Source organism: Catharus ustulatus, chromosome 13, assembly GCF_009819885.2.
Source record: "Catharus ustulatus isolate bCatUst1 chromosome 13, bCatUst1.pri.v2, whole genome shotgun sequence".
NCBI classification, from domain to species: domain Eukaryota; kingdom Metazoa; phylum Chordata; class Aves; order Passeriformes; family Turdidae; genus Catharus; species Catharus ustulatus.
In genome coordinates this window covers 10,945,216-10,967,805 of record NC_046233.1, presented here as the reverse complement: position 1 = coordinate 10,967,805, position 22,590 = coordinate 10,945,216, and the positions used below count along the sequence as shown (strand labels likewise).

Genomic DNA, 22,590 nt, shown 5'->3' with positions numbered 1-22,590 from the left:
CTGATGGGGGCTGCACACAGGGTCAGGCTGGCTTTGCTCACCTGGGAGTTCTTGCATGCCTTGGACAGTGGAAAGCCAGCTCCAAGCTTCCCAATTTCTGCTAAAACTGTAAGAGCATTAATAGAACTGGACAGTGGAGATTATACTGTCAGCAGTGCTTGCTGTGTTTCTTTGGAGCACTTTCAGCAGAGATCCCTCTCTTTTAGTGGTTTGGAGAAAAACCCAAATAGCTCTGAAGGTTGGAGCACTGCCTCCCTCCCATCCCACATCCCACGGGGTGCTGAACGGGACACGCAGGCTCTGGTGTGGCAGGGGCTGATCTCACCCAGCCTCCTGCTTCCAGCCAAAGGCACAGAGATCCTGGGGAGTGGGAATGGAGAAATGGCCCCCTGGAGAGCCAGTTTCTGGATCCTTTCAGTGGAGGAAGCAGTGGTGATGTGAAATAAGGGCTAACTGTCACATTTTTGTAGTGATGGCAGCGCCAGCCCGTGTGTGACCTGTCAGAAGGCTCTCTTCAGGTGTGACTCCTGGCAAGGAACATGGCTGGGACATGTTCAAGCTAAAAGAGAAGATATTGGAAGTTGATGGTGAGGGCCACAGCCCTGAGGAGCCCATGGCTGGAAGGGGTCAGACCAGCTGCTGCCTGCCACAGCTTGGCTCAGGAGGTGTCTGTGCTACCCTTGGCTCTGGGCATTGCTGCCCCACAAAGGTTGCCACAGCACTTGAGAGGCTGGGCTGAGGCATTTTCCAATGAAAGTCACTGTGTCTGTCTTGAACTGGATCCAGATGGAGAAGCCTGAAGTCTGGTGGCACTTGGTGCCAGTGGCACCTTGTCCTGCTGGCCCCTGCCCTGTCCTTGCTGTCTGTGTGTCATTGCATCTGGCATGAGTCACTGAGCGTGGAAATGGGTGTGGGGAGGTGACAATCGTGAGCATGGGTCACTGCAGCCCCAGACTGAGGAAGCAGAGAGCATCCATGTGCCTCTTGCAGGCTGGAAACCATGTGAGTGCATTTCGTGTGCCTGGGGCTTCTGTGCCGTCCCTATGCCTGTCAGCCCTCACATTTCTGTGGGAGTCTGTGCTGTGGGTAATCTGCACTGTGTGGGTGGCACAAGTGCCCCAATACCAGACAGAGAGGTGCTCTCCATCCCCCAGTGCAGCATGCCAGAGGCACTCCATTGCCATGAGCCCCATTTACAGCAATGCTGCCTGCAGATGGCTGTGCACAGATATCAGGGATCTTGGGCACATGTGGAGGCAGGTGTGCTTGGATTTTTGGTCCCACTTCAGTTGCCTGGGGCTGTGTGTTTCCACCCCAGACATTCATCACAACCACTGCTGCTTCTGGCAGCCTGGCAGTTCCCTGTCTGGCTGGAATGAGAGCAGGACATGTGCTCAGCCCTCTGCGTGGCTCTTCCCATCCATCACTTGCCAGAGAGAATAGCTCAGAACCTTCTTCCACACCCCATTAACATTTCCTGAAGGCAGCACACCCCTGGTTCCTCTCCTGCTCGTGGACTGTTGCCTTCCAGCCGGCAGGCCACATCCCTGGAGGAGGGAATGACTTTTCCTGTTAAAGGCAGTGCAGTCCGTCGAGTTATCCCATGTAAAACAGTGACTCATTATCCCCTCTTTGGAGTGTGTTTCTTGGCTGGAGCAAGGCTGCTGTCAGTGCCAGGGAGCCTGGCTGCCATTGCCACCCAGTTGTGGCACTCAGCCCTGGCACTCTGGAGAAGTTGCAAGGGGGTGATTGCTGAAAACAAGGGTATTATTTTTAGGGAGTGACACTCCTTTCATCTCTTTCCCAAAGGAAGCAATCTTGGACATCTTACCTATGTACACCTGGTTGTGGTGAGGTCCAGGGATCCCGAATACCCTCACATCTGTGTGTGTGTGTGTGTGTGTGTAGGAATTGTGTGGTTTGGGAGAGAAAATGCTGTAGAAGGGCTTGCCCCAGGGGATGATAGCAATGGAGCATATGCATTTGGTGGAAGGAGTCTGGAAAATGCTCCTTTCCCTCTTGGCTAAGAGGTTTGTACTGCTGTGCCTCCTCAGAAGCTGTGTCACCTCAGTTCAGTGCCTGTGGAGCCTCCTCTGAGGGTTGTGGCTGGGAAGGGAGTACTGGGTGCTTCAGCAGCAGAGACATGAGATGAAAATGGGTCCTGGGGATGGGGTGCCCCATCACCCTTCAGGAGCCATCTCTGACTGCTTGGAGTTGGCCTTAAGTAGCTTCTCAGGAAAACAAGAGTCATTTGTGCAAAAAGGGGAGATTTCTGGGGAGGAAGGTCTGTGTGGCAGGTCTGGTAGGACCCCTCCATTGGCTCTGCAGGAATGTGATGTATTACAGGCAGGTGCTGGAGAAGAGAAGATGATGCACCACTGTGCAACCTTCATCCCTCTTCTGCACCCAAGGCCTCATCTTGCTCTGAAATGGTACTTCATCACTATGGCCAAAACATCACTTCTGTGTGACCCCAGTGCCTGTGAGATGCAAAACCTTCCTGTCCCATATGCAAACATGTGCTGGTTCACCCATCTGGGCTGATGGGAGAGCAGCTTTGTCATACCCTGCTGCAGCTCCCTGTAGTGGGCTGCTCTCTGTGTCAACCTACTCAGGCACACGTCCTGTCTTGCCCTGCTCAGGTTTGCCTTGAGCTTTCCTTGTGGTTTTTCCCTTAGTGTTGTGGGTAACCTCCTCCCAGTGTATCTCTGTTTCCAAGAGGGGAGGTGTAGGGGTTTAATTACTTGGTTTGGCTGTTTCAAGAGGACTAGGGGGGATGGGAGAAAACGTGCAGCTCTGGGAAAAAACGCCTGAGCTAAGCTTTCAAGCATCCCTGTGTCGCTGGGACTCAGCTCTCTCTGACCCAGCCAAGTTCAAGTCACTTGGTTTAATTTTTGCTAAATGAAATATCATTAAGTCGGGAGCCACCAAATGGAGCCCCTTTTCCATGGGGACAACCAGGCTGACAACATCCAGGCACTGTCTGTGCCTCAAAATAGAATTGTATGGCCCAAACCCAAGCTACTTAAAGCAATTTCTGGGCCTGAGAGTTAGGGTGCAGCACTGGTGAAAGACACTTACCCAGTGGTTTCAGAGGAACAGTTGAGCTTCCCTGTGCCATGCCAGTGCCTGAGGATTGTGGCTCAACTGGTGACATGGAGGAATGTCACTGAATCTCTGCTCTGCTGGCTTTGCAGGGCACAGGGATGTGCCTGCCTGCTGGTCTGCTCAGGGAGGCAGAATCACAAAGGTCCTGCCCTTCTGATGCACTGCATTGCCCTGGCTGGGTTATTTGGGAAGAACCTGTTCCAGGACCCTTGCAGGGGTACAACCACCCTGGCCCTTGGCTCTGCTCTAATGTCTGAAAATGCTCTGGAGCAAGCTTGGGGAAGGTTCTGCTGCTCTCCAGGATGCTCCAGGCTGTCAGTCTGCTGTAGGGAGCAGGGGAAGGTCTGATGGAGAATTATTCCCTAGCAAGTGAGCTGAGACAGATGTGTCCAACAGACTCTCTGCCACCTGTACTTCAGCAGAGCAGCCAGCCTTTCCCAAGGCTTGGCCCACAGAGCCAAGGGCAGGCTGGCAGGAATAACTTGACTTATACATTATTACCTTATTCATCAGCAAGGAAAACACTAGAGGAGGCCAGTGGTGGGTCTGCCTGTGATCACACTGCATGGGGCTGTGCTAGGTGGCACCTGTTACCTGTGTCAGTGCTGAGCCTCTGCAGGAGGACATTGTCATGAGGCAGAGCAGCCAAAACTGGGGAGAAAAGCACCATAAAAAGAGGAGCAATGGTGGGAAGGGCCACAGGGGCATTTCCTGAGCTACAGAGGATGTTGGTCTGGAACAAGAAATGCATGTTTGTATTGTAAATATTAGAGTTGCAGAGTTTGCGAGTTGATGCCAGCACCCCTCCATCACTCCTGCTCACATCCTCTGGCACAGCCCCAGGATGAACAAAAGAGGTCAAGCACAACCTTTGCTCTGCAGGGATCTGTTTTCTGCCACGTGGAAGCTGTGTGAGGTGCTGGCTGTTGTGGGTTGATACCTGAGCTCTCCTTTTCTTGGGGAGCGGTGCTGTGCCTAGGAGAGACCCAGGGAAAGGACCAGAAATCATCTTTTGGCTGGTTCTACATAGGGCTGGTTGCTTTTTGCCATTGCTTGTGCTTGTCTGAATATTGCTGTGACATGTTCTCTCTCCCCAAAATTCTTTCTTTTGTGTGTGCTCTGCTCTGTACCTGCCAGAATGGGGCAGGGATGCTGCCCACTCCCTCTGAGTGTTCTGGGTGCAGACACTGGATGAGCCCAGCCACTTACAGCTTACACTTGCAGCTCCCCAGCAGAGGTGGTTATGTCTGAATTCACAAAGATGAAGGATGCATTTAAGCAAATCAATCGTGGCTTTATTAGATTTCTTTTCCTAAGCTTTTTAATTAAGCCTCTGTTGTCTATATCCTTGGCTTTCTAGAAGCAGTACAAATGAGCAGTCACAAGAATCTAAGGAGATTTGATTGCCTGTTTGAAGCCAAAAATTTGATTTGCTTTTGGAACCAAAAAATTCCCATTCCCAAATCAAAACCTTTCAGTAAGAATTAAAATAATTCCCAAAGGTCCTCCCTTGCTCTGTGAACACCAGAATTGCCACACAGTTCTTCACAACCAAGAGTATGATGTGAGAAAGCAAATGCTCACTTATTTGGTCATCTTGTCCATCAAAGAGAGGTCACTGCCTTCCACAATATTAAGGCAGTATGTGAGTCTGGAGTTCTCTGTGGGATTCTGGTGTTGGATTCTCACATCACTGTAGTTTTGAAAAATATCTGTCTTTAAAACAAAACAACAAACAATAATCAGCCTTTGTGCTTAGGCAGAAATTAAGGAAATGTGTTCTCCACCAGTAGGAGCCCAAGCATAAAAGCCAGAGCTTCATAGAATTAAACTGCTTTCTGGAGACAACACTGTTTGACCCTATAGCTCTGATCCTTCCAGGCAGGGCTCTTCCCATGAACACTGCCCAGGGGTTCAGCTGCTGCTTCCAGGTGGGATCTCTTGGCCTCCATGTCCTGGACCCTCCTCATGCACTCTGTGCGTACAGCTGCATGTCTCAGTCTTTGCTATCAAACCAGGAGGGAAAACTGAGCTCAGACTGCAAGAACTGTCTGGATCCATTGCTGCTGCTGCCAAGCTCTATTTTCTTATTTTCTTTCTCTCTTTTTTTTTTTTCCTTCTTTTTTTTTTCTTTCCCTGCTTGGACGTTAAAATCAAAAATTGGACAGATTTAGTGGGCAGTGGCTGCAGCTAGGGTTTGGCTTGGACTAGCACAGTCACAATATCCTCTCAGAAATTCTATGGCAGGATTCTTCTCTGTGTCTCTTGGGTGCATTATTTCAGTAGTGAGGAGCCTGACTTTGTGGAGCAGCATCCTTGTGGTCAGGGGTGAGTGAGCCATCACTGCTGAGGCTGAAGCACTCACTCATTGCCCTGGCAGGTCCTGGAGAGGAATCAGCAAGAAGCTCATTCCTGTGCCCACACAGAGATCCAGGTCCTAATTTCTGGCTCTTCCAGTGACTGGCTTAAACCAAGTGCTGATCCCTGTACACTGTAGAGCTCTGGGTGTTGTTTACCCTTCTGGTAATACAGTTATTTGTTTCCCAGTGTACACTCTTCTTTCTCCCATGAATGCAGTTCAGCTGCACACATGCCGTGTGTGCCAAGCAGACAGCTCCTGTCACCAGTCCTTTTTCCTTTGTTCAAGTCAGAATCCATTGAAAATATCACCTTCAATTTCAGAACTTTTTCTTTGGTGTGAGAGAGAGCATTCCCTTCCAAGAGGGTCTGCCCTGAGAACTGACTCTTCCTACAGAACAAAGCATCACCTCTCCCACTGCCCTGCTGGCATTTGCAGGCTGTAATTTACACTGATCATTTCAGGCACCGCAGTTATTTTTTTCTCTTTTTTTAGGTTTTGCACAGACACAACAGGAAGCAAAGCTGGGGCTGTGAGACGGCAGTGAGGAGGCAGTGGTGGGGTCAGGATTAGCTCCTCAGGGCCTCTGGGGTGCTCATGTGCAAGTACATGTGCTGTCTTTCACTTCCTTTGGCTTCCCAGGAGACCACTCCTCCAGGTGTTAACTCTCTCTAGTGTTTCATGTTGGACACCACATGTGGAGTTTTTGGCTTCTTGTGGCCCTAGTGTCCAGCCTGGAAAATATCTGAAAGCTTCATCCTCAAGCCCAAAATGAGCTGGGATTTCTCCTGTTGCATTCCAGCCAGTCATCCCACTCTTCTGGGGTTTCCTAACTTCTTCCCATGTGGCACATGGGGTTTAAAAACTTCCCACCCCTCTCTGCTGGCTGTTCCCAGTGACACAAACACAGACATCCAGCCTGTGCAGCCTCCCATGGCACAGCAAGTCCTGGGATCTCCTGCTCACCTGGAGCCCTTCTCACAGCTCTGCATCTGCCTTGGTCCCAGGAGAGCAGGGCTGTCAGTGCTGCAGGTGAGGGTCACCAATGCTATGGATAATGGATATATGGATATATATATATATGGATATATGGGTAATGCCTTTTTTTTTTTGCTGTGATGGCAGATATCTCACCTGATTTGTTTCAGAGCTTCATTTGCTTTTTTTTATGACTGTCACACTGGCAGCTGATAGCCCAGAACTAATGCACATGGGACCTCCTGCCACTTCCAGCAGCAAAGTAGCAGAAACTGCTGAATTCCAACACTGTGAAATTAAATCCTATTAAATTTCCACTCCCCTCATCCAGGATGAACTTCAGTTTTCCTGTTGGTATTTGTCTTTCCCTGCCATGGCAGCCTCTCTCAAATCTTTGTCCACCATCAGTATCTTTCTGTTTTTATGTCAACTCCTGCTCAAGATATTAATCCCAAAGCTAATCTGGGAGGTATTTTTCTAGAAATCTGCCCTCTGTGCAGTATTTCTCATTTAAGTGCCACCTGCTTTCTTGTTGCTCGTGACCTTTTCAGTTCACTTTCTAAACTTCATCCTCTCTGACTGAAGTCTTGTTTCCTCTACAGTATTGTCTCTCATGCTCTGTGTGTATCTGGGTGAGGATCTACCACACAGAAATAGCTTGTTTTATTTACAGACAGGTTTGCATGGGTATGAGCTGTGTCTGCTAAGTGCCATGTTGATTTTCATTCTAAGTTGTTTATTATCCAGTTGCACCCACATCTTTTTAATTACTTTCTTTTCTTCAGAGTGTTTTCTAAAGCCTGGGTAATGCTGATGGCAGCCTAGCAGGCTTGTTGCTGCCTGAATCCTGTCTCCAAGCCAAACTCTTCAATTCATGCACTGGATTTGCTGTTGTGGTTGCAGAGAACCTCCCTCCCTTTATAAGGGTTTCTGCAGCCAAAACAGCATATTTTTTCACTGCTGCTTCCAGAAGTCTGGAATAGGCATGATCCAGTCTTTCCCTCACCTCACACGTCTGGCTGTCTTTGCAATCAGCTAGTACACCTAAATATTCACAGCTTTAGAATCTATTCCCTTTTCCAAGGACAGCTGGCAAGACATTGAAGCCCCAGATCCTGCTGTGGTGTTGATGTCACACTGCAAGAGAGTAGCTTCAGCTGCGGTGGGACAGCACTGAAATCTGGGGTGCAGGAGGAAAGAAAGGAGGAAATGTGATATCTTTTTAAGCTGCAAAAGAAGGTCTGGGAGCCCTTGTAGCACAGGAGACTCAAAAGTGTGCCTGAGTTTCTTTTCAGGCTCATCTTACTCAGTGATTTCTGGTCAGTGGCTCTGCCCTAGCACAGTGGATTTGGTCTCCTGCTCCACATCACTCCTATTCCCTTGCCTCATCGTTTGAAGACTCAAAGGACAAATGTGATACTTCCTTCTGCCTGTGTCAGTGAGAAACAACACTTCAGATTTGGATCACAGACATGCAGTGTGTCGATGCTTCTCACCCAAACAGTGATCCTGCAGTTGCCAAGGGTTTAGAAAGTTGATAGGCCTTGGCTAAGTGATGTCCCTGCTTTCAGATGCAATTGTGGCAGTGGTAAATTTCCAGGGATTACCAGTGCATGTGGTAGAATCTCAGTAACAAGCTATAAAGTCAGAAGAAAAAACAACATGCAAAGATCTTGGCAGCTCCTCCATGATGGAATATCCTGCTGTACTCAGGGCCATGGTGCCAAAATACAACACAAACCATTAATTCACTCACATGATACTCCCTCCTCAATACTGTCATTTATTTCACTACCCCTTGGCCTTCCCAAACTTTTTGGGAGTCCCAGGGGCATTCCAGGGATTGGTAAACCAATCCCAAAGGGAATGAGATGTTTAACTCACTATCAGCATGAAAGAGTGGAATAGGAGGGATGTGTACATTCCAGCCAGCATCTGGCAGTAGGGAGGGCTGGGATGGGAATGTGTGAGCAGTGATGCTGCAGGTACTGGGGCTGATGAACAGGGGGTGGCCACACTTGGGGTCACGAGGCAGGGCAGTGTTGGGTGCCAAAGGCTGATCTTGGTGGGGTGAGCCCCACAAAATCTCTGTCCAGCCTGCTGCTGGCTCAAGCGGGTTGCAGCAGCCCTAGCCTGCCTGCCACAGTGACAGCCAGGTCATCCCAGGTGTTCTGGGGATGCTTTGGGCACAGACAGCCTGCTCTTGTCTCTGCTCACACAGCTGCAGCTGCTCTGACCCAGCTTTATGGAGAATGGACCCTCCATCCCTTGGGACACGGCCGATGCTGCTGCTGCCTCCTCGTGCACTGGTGCCTTGTGGAGCTGTGCAGGGCCACAGTGCATCTGCCAGGGGCCTGACCCTGGCTCCAAGGGTCACCATCACTGCCCAGCTGGGATCTCAGCTGCTTTTCTCCTCAGGATGCTGTGTGTAGTGCGAGCAGACAGTTTCTGAGTGGGGAGACTTCCTGCAGTGGAGCCATGTGAAAACCAGAAACCCAGGCCTTGCTCTAAGGGTTTGGCAGTTTGTGGCAGGGATGGTGACATGGCTTGGAGCTCACAGGCCATCAGGATGCAGCCAGTGCTGAGTGCTGGTGTCTTCCCCTGCCAGCTCAGCACTCCCAGCCTCCTCCAGCTGCACAGGAGCAGCCTGGCAGGGAGCTTTCTTTCCATTTTTTTATATCACTTCCCCTTTTTTTTTTCTGGAAGTCTGTACAGTAAGAGCATAGCAGGGATCCCAGGGGGTTTGTTGCTATCCAGAGAAGACACCTTGTTCTCTGCCAGATCTTGCTCTGCAAGGGCTGGAGGAAATCCATTTCGCAACGTTTCTGCTGGAGCCGTTGGCAAGAGCCCTGCAAAGTGCAGCAGCCACTGGCCAGGCTGGTCCCTCTGAAACAAAGAGGACTGAAGAGGTCAGAGCATGGCTGTGACCTGCCTGACCTCTGCCCCCTCCCCTCTTTACTGCAGATTTGCCTTCTGTTGAGTCCAAAGAGGCAGCACTCCTCCGGGGCCATGACCTGACGCTGCAACAGGCACTGAAGCCTTGCCCTGGGACATTTCCACACTGCCCTGTGCAGCACCAGCATGAGCTCTTTGCATTTCTAACAGCCTTAAGTCAGCCTGAACCACCCGGGGTTTGTTTCTGTCCCAGTGAGAAAGGTTCTGGCTGATGCACGTGTTAATCACAGAAACAAACGCCTCCACATTGTTTTTACTAAATATAGGAGCAATGTCTGCTGCAAGGCACTGCCAGCAGCTCTCAGCAGGGTCACAGTCCTGCAACCAACAGGAGTTTATCAGCCCCAGCCAAAGGGGAAAGGGGCTCAGGTTTAGTGCTCTCTGTTGCAGGTGTGAGCTGCAGTGAGTCGAGTTTTCAAGGTCAATCTCATTCCCTGTCGTTTGCAGAGGGAGATGTGAAACAGGGCTCCTCTGGGATGAGCATCTCAGCCCAGCACTGTACATTGGATTTTCTGCTTATCTCCCACTGGCACAGGTGCTATTTCACCCTCCTGTGGGGTAACTGATACAGAGGATTGAGGAAGAAACTATACCTTCTTGTTGAGTCACATCTTGATCAATCCAGTGCTGCAGGAAGTGTCATTTCCCACGACACGCAAGCGTACAGGCACTGCTGATGAAATCTTGTGAGGTCAGGCAGTCATTTCCTCCTAATTACAGCTCCAGGAATGAATAACGTTTAGCTGAGACCCTTGTGACTTTGTGCTTTGGAGCAGTTTTCATTTAAGCAGAATACAAGCAGGTCAAAATGAACACAGGATCTGGATTTTTCCTTCTGGTTATTTTGGTTGTACAGATGCCATCTGGGACTTGTATAACAAATTTGGGGTTGTTTGGTGACGGTCAGTGAATGAAAAGATCCAGAGCACCAAACTGTCATGCAAAAAGCTTCTGTTAGAAACCTTTACGTTGCCAGAAATGTCTTGTAGCAGATGCTTTTTCCAGGAACTTGGAGGACTGGAAGAGCACAGTCTCCAGTACAATGTGTCCTATCTTCCCCTTCAGAGAAAGCTATAGTTCTCTATTTTAAAACTCATGGTGTGATTCCTTCTGTGGGAGCCAACACCAGGGCTCCCCCATGGTTCAAACCTTGTCATGTGGAAACTGTCTTGGCATCCTCTGCCAATGGAGAGAGTCAGAGCCAAAAGCAGAGGGTGGGTGAGTGGTGGGAGCTGCTTGAAAGTGTTGAAAGTGGGAGCCTGTGACCCTGCCATGCTGGCTCCATGCTTTGGGTTTGGGATATCCAGGCCACATGGTCCTGCCCTCACTGTGCTGGAAACAGATCCCTGAGGGCACCTCAGGGGCTGAGGAGGGGCAGCTGAAGCACATGCTTCCTAGCCTGGAAGGTGGTTGCACCCTAAATAATTTATGAGTATGAGAACTTGAGCAGCTGTCACTGATTGTTTCTGGTGCCACACTTATGGCTGGCCACATCCAGCCTTGGGTTTGGTGCTGCTGCACATGGACCTCCAAAAATGAAACAGCTGATCTGCAGGGCAGGGAGGGGGCAAGGACTGCCTGGGTGCTGTCTTCAGCTTCAAACACCAGAGGAGATGCTGCTGGTTTAGAAGGGAAATTAAAAAGTATAAATAGCAAATAAGAACTTCAACTGATTTACCAGTCAAAGCACCTGACCAAGTTGTGTGCTCCTGTCCATGTCTCTGAGCCTGTGGAGGTTCAGCACAGAGCTGCCAGTGTTGGATCTGCCCTTTATCTCTGCCAAGCACAGAGGCTGTCTCACCCCTCACAGAGCTGTGGCAATGCTGGTCAGGGTCCTGTCTTCTCTGGGTCATTCCCTCAAACGTACAGCCTGGACAAAGTGGCATTTCCCAAAAGTATATGGATCAAACTTTTCCTAGTCTCTTAGTCCTAAACTTGTCTTAGCTCTTGAAATTGTAATTGCTACATTTATTTATGGTGTTTTATTTGTTAAAAAATAGGTCTGTACCTTTTGAATCCTAACTGCAGATTTTGTTACGAAGTAAGGGGGAGGGAAGAACATTGCTTGAGCATCGCTTCCAGAGCAAAATGAGTTTGTCTCTTGCTGGGAGAGGCTGTCTTATCCCAGCGTGGGTACCTCAAGAGAAGGTGAGGGAAGCAGATCCTTCCAACCCCTCTGATTTTCCTCTCTCCTTTTTCAGCCTCTGAAGATATGAGACCCACCTGGCAAGGCAAGGCTGGTCGCAGCCCACTCCAGGCCCTGTATGAGAGTGACCAGGTAAGGGGACAGGGACAGAGAAGTGGTGGGGTGAAGACTGAGTGGAGCACTGAGTGCTGACCCTTTCTTCCACTCCTCTGTTGTGTGGGGCACTGTGCCAGGTCCAGCCATCCCCAGGGTTCTTGCAGCTGAACCTTTGGCTGTATTCTAAAAGACAAGACCACACTGCCTGGGGGAGTACCTTGATAAAAGCTGCTTATGGCCCTTGCTGGCACTTGGGCAAATGTTTTAATTACCAGTGGGCTGAGCCATAGCTGTGCAAACCTGGGAGACTTTGCCATCTGAACATTTAAAATCCAACTCTGGGCCATCGCAGCAAGACCTTCATTGCTGGTCTTCCTGAGCTAATAACTGATGGATATTTCTGTGTTAGCTGCTAGATATATAGATGCCCACACATAGGTATGTGCACATATATATGTTTACATAGATATGGCTGGACTCAGCCAAGGAGGATTTATAACATCTCAGGCCTCTCCATCTCTCTGAGCTGTGCCAGCTATACCTGCTGAGAAATGGGCAGCCAGGCACAGCCTGGGCAAGGAATCACTCCCCTACAGGTGGGCTTGGTGGGTCCCTCCCTGTGCAGGAATCCTGCTTGCCCTTCACAGCAGGACTTGTGGTTAGAGCTGTAAGAAGTGTTGGTTTCTTTCTGTTGCATTTCCCCCTGTGCAGGCAGTTTGTCCCTCAATCAGCCACACTTGCCTTTGCAGAGGAATCTTCAGCCACAACTTCCCTGCAGCAAGTTCTGTGGGAAACCACCCTCCAACGAGTGCCATGCCACATGGCCAACCACCACATGTGCCCTGCATCATCTCCCCATGTGCATGGGGCTGTCCTCTGCTGCACCCCCAGAGCAAAAGGAAGTGCTGGTGGCCCCTCAGTGCAGTGCTTGCAGTGCCCAATGCAGCCAGATCTTTCCATATGTGTGCTTTGTGTTACTGTCTAGGTTGATGCTTTTATGTCTGTAAGCAGCCAAAGTACATTTGGTCCCTGAAAAATGGCAAATATGGACTCCCTTGTTCATGATGCCAGCAAACCCTGATGCTGCTGGAATGTCATGGTGTTATTTCCTTAAAAGTGATACTTAATTTCCCTGGCTTTTAAAGAGAAGGAAATGAAGGGAGCAATTTTGCTCTGAAATAACTGCAAGACATGCATTTATTCCAGTGGGTGGCTGCTGAAAAGTAGTCACATTTATTTGTTGCCATGCCTCCAGACAGTGTCTGTCTGTCTGTCTCTCTGGTCCAATAGATTTGAATTATGCAAGTGCAGGGAAAGACACCTGAAAAAAAAATCACATTATTAGAATCCCTCTTTTTCTAAGCCCTTGCAAAAAGGTTTTCCAGTTCTAAAAGCTAATGAGGATGTTCCAAACTAAAGAAATTTCTACTGAAAGGTTTTGTTTTGTTATAAGGCATCATGAGAATGCTTCTTCAGCTGGGGTTATCACCTCCCTAGGTGCTGCATTTTCTTTTTAACTTAGTAGCCAACAATGTCAGAGTCATACCTTGCTGGCAGTTAGCATCTGCTCACCTGAATTTCCTTTGTTTTGCCATTTTCCTTTATCATGTCCCTGTAAGGATATAAGGATGTAAGGATGGGGTGCTTTCTCCTGTCCCTGTCTCAGATTACTGCCCATGAAGGTTCCTGGAGAAAGTGGTTGCTAAGATGACCTGGACAAGGTTATTTCTTTCATAGAAATAAGATCCAAAAGGGTCTGAGCGTGGTTCATCCCTTGCAGAAGGAGCTCTTTGCCCAGATGTTCGTGTCTCTCTGAATCTTACAGGTCTGCTGGATCATCCACAGGATGGACAGTTTGTCTTAGTACCCCCTTTCCTGGCAGGAGCTTTACAAACCTTTTCAAATGCCCCTCAAAACACCTCATTAGCCCCCAGGGAGCAGTGAGGGAACACCTGAAGGCTGGCAAAGGGTGTCCTTTAGCATGCCTGGGCACTGACAGCTCTCAGCAGCACCAAACCTGCCCTTGCCATTCATCTGGAGGATGCCACATCTGTTCAACTGCAGAGCAGTTTGCTGTGGCACCTGTGACACTGGAGGAGTGTCTTTACAGCCCCAGAGTGGGAGCCACCGTGATGCTGGGACGTGGTGGTCACTGCATGGCACTAAAGCACAGCCCTGTGGGGTCAGGGCCACCCTGGTTAGCAGGTGCTTGCTGCTGCCAGACAAGGCTGTGGATGTTCCCAGCAATGAGGAACATGGAATTTCCCAACCCCTGTGAGCAAAACAGGGATGTAGTGGGCAGGAGGAGGAGGGGACCTTCCCCTTCTGACTTCCTGGAAATGGTTTCCTTCCCCAGATGTTCTAGTGACATTTTGGGATTTCTGACAAAAACCATGACAGAAAAGGCCACGTCCCCAGATCTGCAAGGGGTTTTCAGCTGGGTCAGGGGTTAAGGGACTCTGGGCTTCTGGTAAGCCAGTGCAGCAGCTGCCAGTTCTTGAGGCAAGGGTCAGAAGGGTTAAAGGACCATGTGTTAGCTCCTCATCCCTGCGGCCAAAGGAAGCTGTGACCAGAGCTGAGGCGTTGGACTGGCCTGTGTGGAAGAAGTTCCTCAGGAGAAGGAACCCAAAGCCCTCAGGAAGGGCCCCAGCACCACCTACTCAACCCCTTGCTCCTCTCCATCATACCTGCCCCCCCACCTTATCTCCAGCTCCCTCCTGGTTGCCAGGGTTTGATCATCAGCATTAGAGACCATTTCCATTTGCCTTTGGCAGGATACCCAGGCTGTTTCCAGCCAGCATGCCCAAATGTGTGTGCCACGTTTCTGCCCTTGGCAGGTTCACAGCGAGCACAAGTGTGTGGGTGTCAGTGTGAGGCAGCAATGCCCATAGCCCAGGAGGTGTGCAGGGCCCTGTGCCAGCAAACAGGCTGTGCTTTCTGTCCCTGGGGCCATGCATCCCCCCAGACTGGTGTGAGGGACAGCACATTAGCCCAGTGTGTGGGTCTGCTTTTAAAAATGCTTTGTTATTGACCCTCTCTGCACCGCCTGCTCTTCCCTCACCCCCTTCGACTTCTTGTCCATCTCCTCATCACACTTGTCCTTTCTTTTGATGCCAGCCTGTCCAAGGATTAAGTGCACCAAATCAAGTTGTGTTCAAAGTGAGTTCTGTCCAAAATCCCACATTGGTGACTGCCCAACCCAGCAGAGGGGAGGCCATGGGGACAAATGTGGGCCAAGTGTTGTGTGCAGGCCGCAGTCAGCTCGGGCCAGCTGGTGACATCTCTGTTGGGTTTCTCTCCGCAGTTTGAGCAGTCGTCCCTGCAGGCAGTTCACCAGCAGAGACGGGAGATGTTGAGCAGTGTCTGCAGCCGTTACACCCGCAAGCGGCGGCTCCTGCAGCCGGAGGACTTGCGGCACTTGGTGGTGGACGACACGCACGGGCTGCTCTACTGCTACGTGCCCAAAGTGGCCTGCACGAACTGGAAGCGGGTGATGATGGTCCTGACGGGGCAAGGCAAGTACCAGGACCCGCTGGAGATCCCCGCCCACGAGGCCCACGTCCCCTCCAACCTGCGCACCCTGGCCGAGTACAGCGTTCCCGAGATCAACTCCCGCCTGCGCAGCTACCTCAAGTTCGTCTTTGTGCGGGAGCCCCTGGAGCGCCTGGTCTCGGCCTACCGCAACAAGTTCACGCTCAGCTACAACACGGCCTTCCACAAGTACTACGGCACCAAGATCATCCGGCGGCACCGGCGGGAGCCCAGCGAACGGGCCCTGGAGCGCGGCGACGACGTGCGCTTCGAGGAGTTCGTGTACTACCTGCTGGACCCGCGCACGCAGCAGGAGGGGCCTTTCAACGAGCACTGGGAGCGCGTGCACTCGCTCTGCCACCCCTGCATCATCCACTACGACGTGGTGGGCAAGTACGAGACCCTGGCTGAAGATGCCAACTACATCCTGCAGCTGATAGGGGCCGATACGAGCGTCAAGTTCCCGGCTTCGTCCAAGACCACCAGGACGACAGACGACATGACGGCCAAGTTCTTCCAGGACATTAGCCCCTTCTACCAAAGAAGACTCTTTAATTTATACAAAATGGACTACTTGCTATTCAATTACTCCATCCCCTCGTACCTCCGCATCCGATGAGGCAGGGGCTGTGGGGGAAGAGGTGGGGGAGAGCTGGATAACTCTCATCTTGCCACAATTCCTCTCCTCCTACCTTGTGCTCATCTCTGGTTGACTTCTTCCCTTTTATCAGGGTCTGCTCCACCTCCCGATGCCTTGTTCATGCATGATCTGGAGGAAGAACACTTCTCAAAACACTGGGGCTTTTCCTTCTGTTCCTTCTCAGCCTTCAATATCTACAGGGAATGGTGGCGGGACTTGACACTTCTTGCCTTGGTTGGGGACTTTCTTTTAACTAAGAAATTTCTCTGTAGATCCAAATCTTGAGAAGGCTCCTTTTTCGGGCAGGATCCCTTCAGGTCTTTCTCCTCCTTACTGGGCTGTTTGGGGGCAGGCGTGGAGTCTCAGGGGTCAGAGTGAAGTGTATCAGAGACTTGCACAGAACCAGAAATAAAGCAATAATTTAATGTAACTTTTTCCTTTTATTTAAAATTGCTCCCACCTTTTCTTTTTGTCTTGTTGTTCTCTGTTCTCATCCCACTTCCCATGTCATCCCCAACAGAGGTGGAAAGGAACAGAGGTGAGGTGTGTTGCTCTGACTACATTTTTATCCCTGGAGGCATGTTTTGTTCCTCTCTTTCCACATGTTCTCAGTTGAGGTGCAAAATACACCAAAGACAGAGAGGAAAGGCCTGCAGCAGGTGCTCAGTGCTTTCCCATGAACTACCACGGCAGGTCCTCAGTGCCTGTGTGTGCATGTCTCTGGATTTCTGGTCAAATCCATTAAATCCAGGCCCCACACCTCCCATTTTTTGAAAGCAGGTGATAACAGTTGCAAAGCCATACAGACAGCATGGGTGCAGTGTCTGCTCTGATGAAATCACATCATCCCCAGTGTCCTGCCCATGGCCCTGCTGGCAGTCCTGGCTTCCCTTCCCATGACAGCATGGGCTGCTCCTGTGTGCAGCCCTTTATAAAATTGTAACGTGTTTGGGGGAGCACTGGGCTGGGATGTGGGAGATTGCTGTGGTCATGGAGAGGTAGCGTTGGACTGGGAGGCCAGAAAAATCTGTGTGTGGATTTGTGTGTGTGTGTGTCCCTGTGTGTGTGAGAGAAAAAAAATTGAGGATAAAAACAGGGAGAGAGACACCTAGAGGGAAACAGTCCTTTGCCTGGTTGCTTTTGGATCATCATTCCTTGAAGAAAAAAACAGGGAGGAGAGGGTGAAACACAAAAGAAAATGACAAACTGAGCCCTAGGATTTTAAATTAAAACCAGCCCATATTTCAGTCTTTCCTCTTTTCTGTTTGGCTTTGGCTTGCTGGCTGCCTTTGTAAATAAACACACTGGTAATAGATGCTGTAGAGTGTGTCTGCTGGCTTGGCTGCAAACACTTGACTTATTAGTGCAATACAATGGGAGGTTTTATAAAACCACAGTGCTCTCAGTATCTGTAAAAGAATGGTGTTTCCATCTAACAACTTTCAGCTGTTATATCTTAACCTTTTACTTCTCTGCCTCTGACTGGCATCTATATGCTGACACTCCCTCCTTGCTTGCTCCATTGGAGATTGGCTTCTGCAAAGCAATGAAAAAGAAAAGTAAATGAAGCTGCTGGTGATCCTGGCAGTGTGAATGAGTCTCCCAATCTGCACTGGAGATCTTGAAGAAATGGCCTTTCTCATGCCATCTTGGTATCTCCCTGTCTAGCTGAAACACAAAGCACAAAAACACATTATATGATGCAACAAATTTAATCTGCAGTGTTCAGGCTTGGAGTGCATTCCTCCTGCTTTCTCAGGAATCTCATGTTCCCTTCTTAGAGCTGCCTTTGCTTGGAGAAATCATTGTTCAAATCACTGCAAGATCTTTTCATCGCTTTTGGTCATGAATCATAATTTGGGGTCAGATGCAGGGTCATAAAGGGATGGGTTTTTGGATGGATGGTTGTTTTTATTTTTCCTAGATACTGTTCCCTGCCAGTACCTCTGAAGAGCTGATGGCACAGTGAGTGGCAAGGACGGATGCACTCAGCTGTGCTGTCTGTGGGTGCTTAGACAATACCTGGCTGGCTGGGAGCCACTTTGGGCTTTCTTTGGTGTGCAAGGGAGGGAATATAAACCTCTGGGCTTTGTTCTTCAGCCAGGTGGTTTCTAATCTTTCCTGCAACATTGGCAGTGGGGCGGTGGTCCCAGCTGTGAATGGCTGTTTGACTGGCAGCCTGTCCTGGCATCCCCATCAGACCTGACCCACTGACCCAGTCAACAGCCCAGCCACACACAAATGGACCAAATTGCAGCCCTGCAGCCTTGGCCGTGAGCTTCTGAAGGCAGGACCCTGTAAAGGTGTGTTTTGGGTCATGTAGGACCTTTGGAAATACCCACATTTGTGCTCTTTCTATAAAATCCCAACAGCCACAATCCACTTAGTTCACACCCTTGGCTTCCTCTCTGCCTAAATCCACAGCTTTCCAAAGGAAAATCTAACCATAGGAAAATCTAACCTCTTTTCTGCAAACAGAAAAGAGGTGCTTAGTATTTCTGAAGTGAACACCTTCAGCCTGGGCTGGAGCTTTCTGGGACAGGAATCGCTCAGCCTGTGCCAAAGCCGAATTGCTGGGATTGAGATGTTCCGGGGCCAGCTCTGGAGTCGGGATGCTGCGGGATGAGGTCGGGATGCTGCGGGGCAGGGATGCTGCGGGGCAGGGATGCTGCAGGGTTGGGATGGTGCAGGGTTGGGATGCTGTGGGGAAGGGATCCTGCGGGGAAGGGAATCTGCGGGTCGGGATGCTGCGGGATCGGGACACTATGTGGTTGGGATGCTGCGGGGAAGGGATGCTGCAGGGTTGGGATGCTGTGTGGTCAAGACGCTGTAGGGTCGGGATGCTGCAGGAAAGGGATGCTGTGAGGTCGGGATGCTGCGGGGCCGGGATGTTGCGGGTCGGGATACTATGTTGTTGGGATGCTGTGAGGTGGGGATGCTGTAGGATCGGGATACTATGTGGCTGGGATGCTGCGGGTCGGGATGCTGTGAGGTCGGGATGCTGTGGGATCGGGATACTATGTGGCTGGGATGCTGCGGGTCGGGATGCTCTGCGGTCGGGATGCTGTGAGGTCGGGATGCTGTGGCGAAGGGATGCTGCGGGTCGGGGCTGCTCTGGGCAGTCGCCGCCCTCGCCTCAGGCACGGTCCGACTCCTGCCGGTCCGAGGGAAAGCGCTGGAGTTCGGGAGCAGGACGGAGCTAGGAGGACCCCGTGTGACCGGCGATCCCAACTACAGGCGGTGAAATTCCCTGTACGGGTGCTGGGAACAATTTCTCTGAGGGCTCCTGGTTGGTTGAGCTTTTAAAACTGTTTCACTGTGTCCCTTTTCCTTTTTAGAGGAGAAAATATCAAGGAAGCCTGGGCCATCTCTAAAGTGTAACTGGATTTGGTTTTCCCCTCGCTTGGAAGTGGGAATGTGGCAGTGGCTGATGTGCAGCAAGGGCAGGAACTACAAGGGGATGCCTGGGGTCTCATCCCCTCTGCCCTGCCGAGCACTCCTCTCTGAGCAGGGACTGTGGCCAGCAGAAGGTGCCAGTCCTGGCCTCACTGAAGAGAGGATCGTGTTGGTGATGTCCCCCCAGCCCCCTGCAAGGTTCCCATCCCGGCCTCAGGCTGCAGAGCCTGGGGACAAGAGACTGAATGAGTCAGGTTGGTCCTGGAGTCTGGCCCAAGGCTGCTGGGGAGCTCTCAGAGCACCAGGGACACAAAAAACAAGAACAGCCTCACTTTGCTATGTTCATGTGTGCACAAATATACAATGAAAATAATGATTATATTATAAGAGAATTACTGCTGGGTCAGTCTACGTATTCTATATTGAGCATTTGTATATGGTTATAACACTTAACAGGCATTTGGCTTATGTGTGTCTACATATGTGTGTCTGTACACCATGCCATTTATTATAGAAATACTCATATACCCCCAGCATGAAAGAGAGAGTACCTTCCCTTGCTGCACTGTTGAGCTTTGCCAAAGTCCAGCAGGCTTAGGAGTTAATGAAGAGCCAGACCCTTCCTCCAAGTGCCTCCAGCAGCTCCAGCCTTCCAGTGTGGTGGGCACTCTGTGGGTTTTCTGTGCTAAGGGGCTGCTGGCCCCATCCTTCATGGCCCATGTGAAGCTGTTGAGTTTCTCCTTCCAGTGGAACAAAATGGAGCTTCAGTGATCAGGAGGTTTCCTTCCAGACTTTCCTGTGCAACACAGATTGGGTTGTTTACCAGCAGGAGGATTAAATAGACTTTCATTGAAGAGGAAAAAAAAAAGTGTCTTCAAGTATGTCTTGGAAGCAGTGTCTCCCTTGAAGAAGGCTTTTCAGATTTCTGGAAAATTACTGTGTTAGGATTGAGGCAGTGAGTGGAAGCAGTGGGGGGGAGAAAAATAAATATAAATTACCCCTGAAACAAGCCCCTGTTCCCATCTGCATCTACAGATGGTGGCATCCCCTTTGCCTGCAAAGAAAAACCCAGGAATGGGGGAACCTCTGACTGCCCTTCCTCCCTAGCTCAGCTGGGATCTCCTCAAGGTCCCAGCACCCCAACACATGTGGTGGTCCAGGACAGGCACCCACCCCATCCCAAACTCCAGGCTCTTCCTCAGTCCCCATCCCACAACACTGTCATGAACCTGAGATTTAGTTTATTGGGGGACAGCTAGGGGCTGATATCAGGAGTGAGTCTACCTGCACTGCTAATACAGAGGGAAATAAAACCATGGGACATGAAAAAACATATATTGTTTCACTGCCCACTACTGGAATCTAGATCAGCTGGCTGATGGCTGCACAGGGTTCCAAAATAGCCAATCTCATTCTCTGCCAACACTCCACATTTTCCTTTATTCCCTCTGAAGATTACAACAAGGTAAGCCTTCCACAAGCATCTCACAGCACTGGATGGATTTCTCAGTCCAAAACCAGCACTGAGCCCAAAGGGGCAGGTCAGCAGCCAAGGAGAAGAGCAGCAAGGAAGAGCAGCAAGAAAGAAGCTCTCTTCTTCCACCTCCTCCTTTTTTAAGGCTATTGGTTATTTGGGAGCTGTGAGGACTAAATACAAATAAAAGGCACTGCCAGCTGAAACTGAGGTGCTGGTGCTGCTCTGGCAGGGTGGGTCCAGCCCAGTGAAAAGCTGGGCACAGTAATGACACAGACGCAGCAGCAGAGAAGCCAGACCCACTGCTGGCAGTGATTTCTGTGCTGGGCTAGATTGAAGACAGAAATCACTGTGAAATATCCCCACCCTGTCTGGGCTCTGCTATCCACACAAGTCTGTTCTGAAACTGAGATTTGTGGAGCAAAAGGGAGGCAAACAACCCCCTCTCCAAATCTCCTCCCTGAGCAGCTCACTCCAACACATCACCACAGGGAGCATAAAACCAGGTAGGGCCTGCTGTGATGTACTGAAAATTCTTAGAAGCTGAGGAGCCCGCAGGTATTTAAGCATCACATTTCTGCTTTTAAGTGGAGGGAAGGGGGAGGATGCCTGGGCAGCTCAGGGGCTTCTGGGCCTGCTGGGATGGGGGGTAGAGCAGTGCTGCCCACTCACTGGAAGGGCTGGGGGTGCTTTCTTAGAGGGGCAAGTTCAGATGGAGTTACAGGAATGCTGACCCAAGCTGTGCTCCAGGGTTACATATAAGCTTTGTTAGCAAAGGCCCTTTCTCATTTGCACAGAGAAAAAAAAAAAGAGGAAAGAGAAAGAGTAAACAGGCTGAGCAGCCAAATAACTAGCCTCTTACTGCCCTTAGAAAAAAAAAAAATCCCCTTTTATTGAAACCATTTCCTTTGGTTATATCATTTCTCTCAAAGCTGGAAGCAATTTTAATTCTTAAGTGCACTCCCTGCAGTAAGTGCACAGGCACGAGGCTGATGCTTGGCTGCCCACCAAGGGGTGCCCTGGAGAGCAGCACATCTTGCTGTGCCCTCTGTCATTTCCCCACATCACCTCTGAGCCCCAGTGCCTCCTGCAAGGGGGAACCCCCAAGCCCAGCACAGGCAAGGTGCAGTGTAGGTCACCTTGGCGCAGCTGAGTCCCACAAGTAGGACACAGATGGCATCCATTACATGTTCCCATCCTTGTCCTCTGCCAACAGTGACAACCAGATTAAGCTGGGTTCTTCCCAGAAATCCCCCAATGAAGGCACAGGCCAGTGCCAGGGCTTTGCTGCAAGCACACAGCAGAGAAGCACCCGTGTGTTGGGCACTGAGATTTGATGCTGGAGGAGTGTGCAAGGGGTCCCCAGCCACTGGCTCCTGTCTAGGTCTTCTGCAGGATTGGAGGAAGCAAGGGAAAATCTGTGTTATTAAGAGAAAAGCAGGAGTTTCACATGTTCAGGATCTTGTAGAGGGCTGGGGTCTCCCCAGCAGATTGGCTTTAGTGCCAGCCTTACCTGATTCCCAAAACCAGCAAAGCACCAAGCTCCAGAGAGGACACCTCTGAGATGGTGGGGACCAGGTAGCAAGGAGGAGCAAATGAGGCTGAGGCAGGAGGGGTTATTTGCCAGGCCTGCTCAAGCCAGTGCCAAATTTGAGCTATTAAACCCATAAAAAGTAAAGCACTAAGCTCAAGTTACCAAAATGTGTATGTACATATGCTCTAAGGGGACCCCTCAAACTGGGACTGGCTGTCAGATGCTTTGCTTTCCCCACAGGCCCCCTCAGCTGCTGCTGCTCAAATTCTCACCCATGGGTGCCCTGGCTGAGCAGAGCTGGCAGTACAGAGGCTGCAGTGACAGTGACAGTGACAGTGACAGTGACACCGAGCCAGGGCAGTGTGTGCCTTGC

At 50.5% G+C, this 22,590-nt stretch overlaps 1 protein-coding gene across 1 annotated transcript in view; it reads left to right on the top strand.

Annotated features, from left to right (window-relative positions):
• CHST13 (carbohydrate sulfotransferase 13) overlaps window positions 1-17,126 on the top strand; it is a 29,200-nt gene extending 12,074 nt beyond the window's left edge. The window contains exons 2-3 of the mRNA XM_033072030.1: window positions 11,602-11,678; window positions 14,947-17,126. Of these exons, the coding sequence (XP_032927921.1) occupies window positions 11,613-11,678; window positions 14,947-15,792 (912 nt within the window). The 5' untranslated portion in view covers window positions 11,602-11,612 and the 3' untranslated portion in view covers window positions 15,793-17,126. The remainder of the gene's footprint in view (window positions 1-11,601; window positions 11,679-14,946) is intronic.
• The last annotated feature ends 5,464 nt before the right edge of the window (window positions 17,127-22,590 follow it).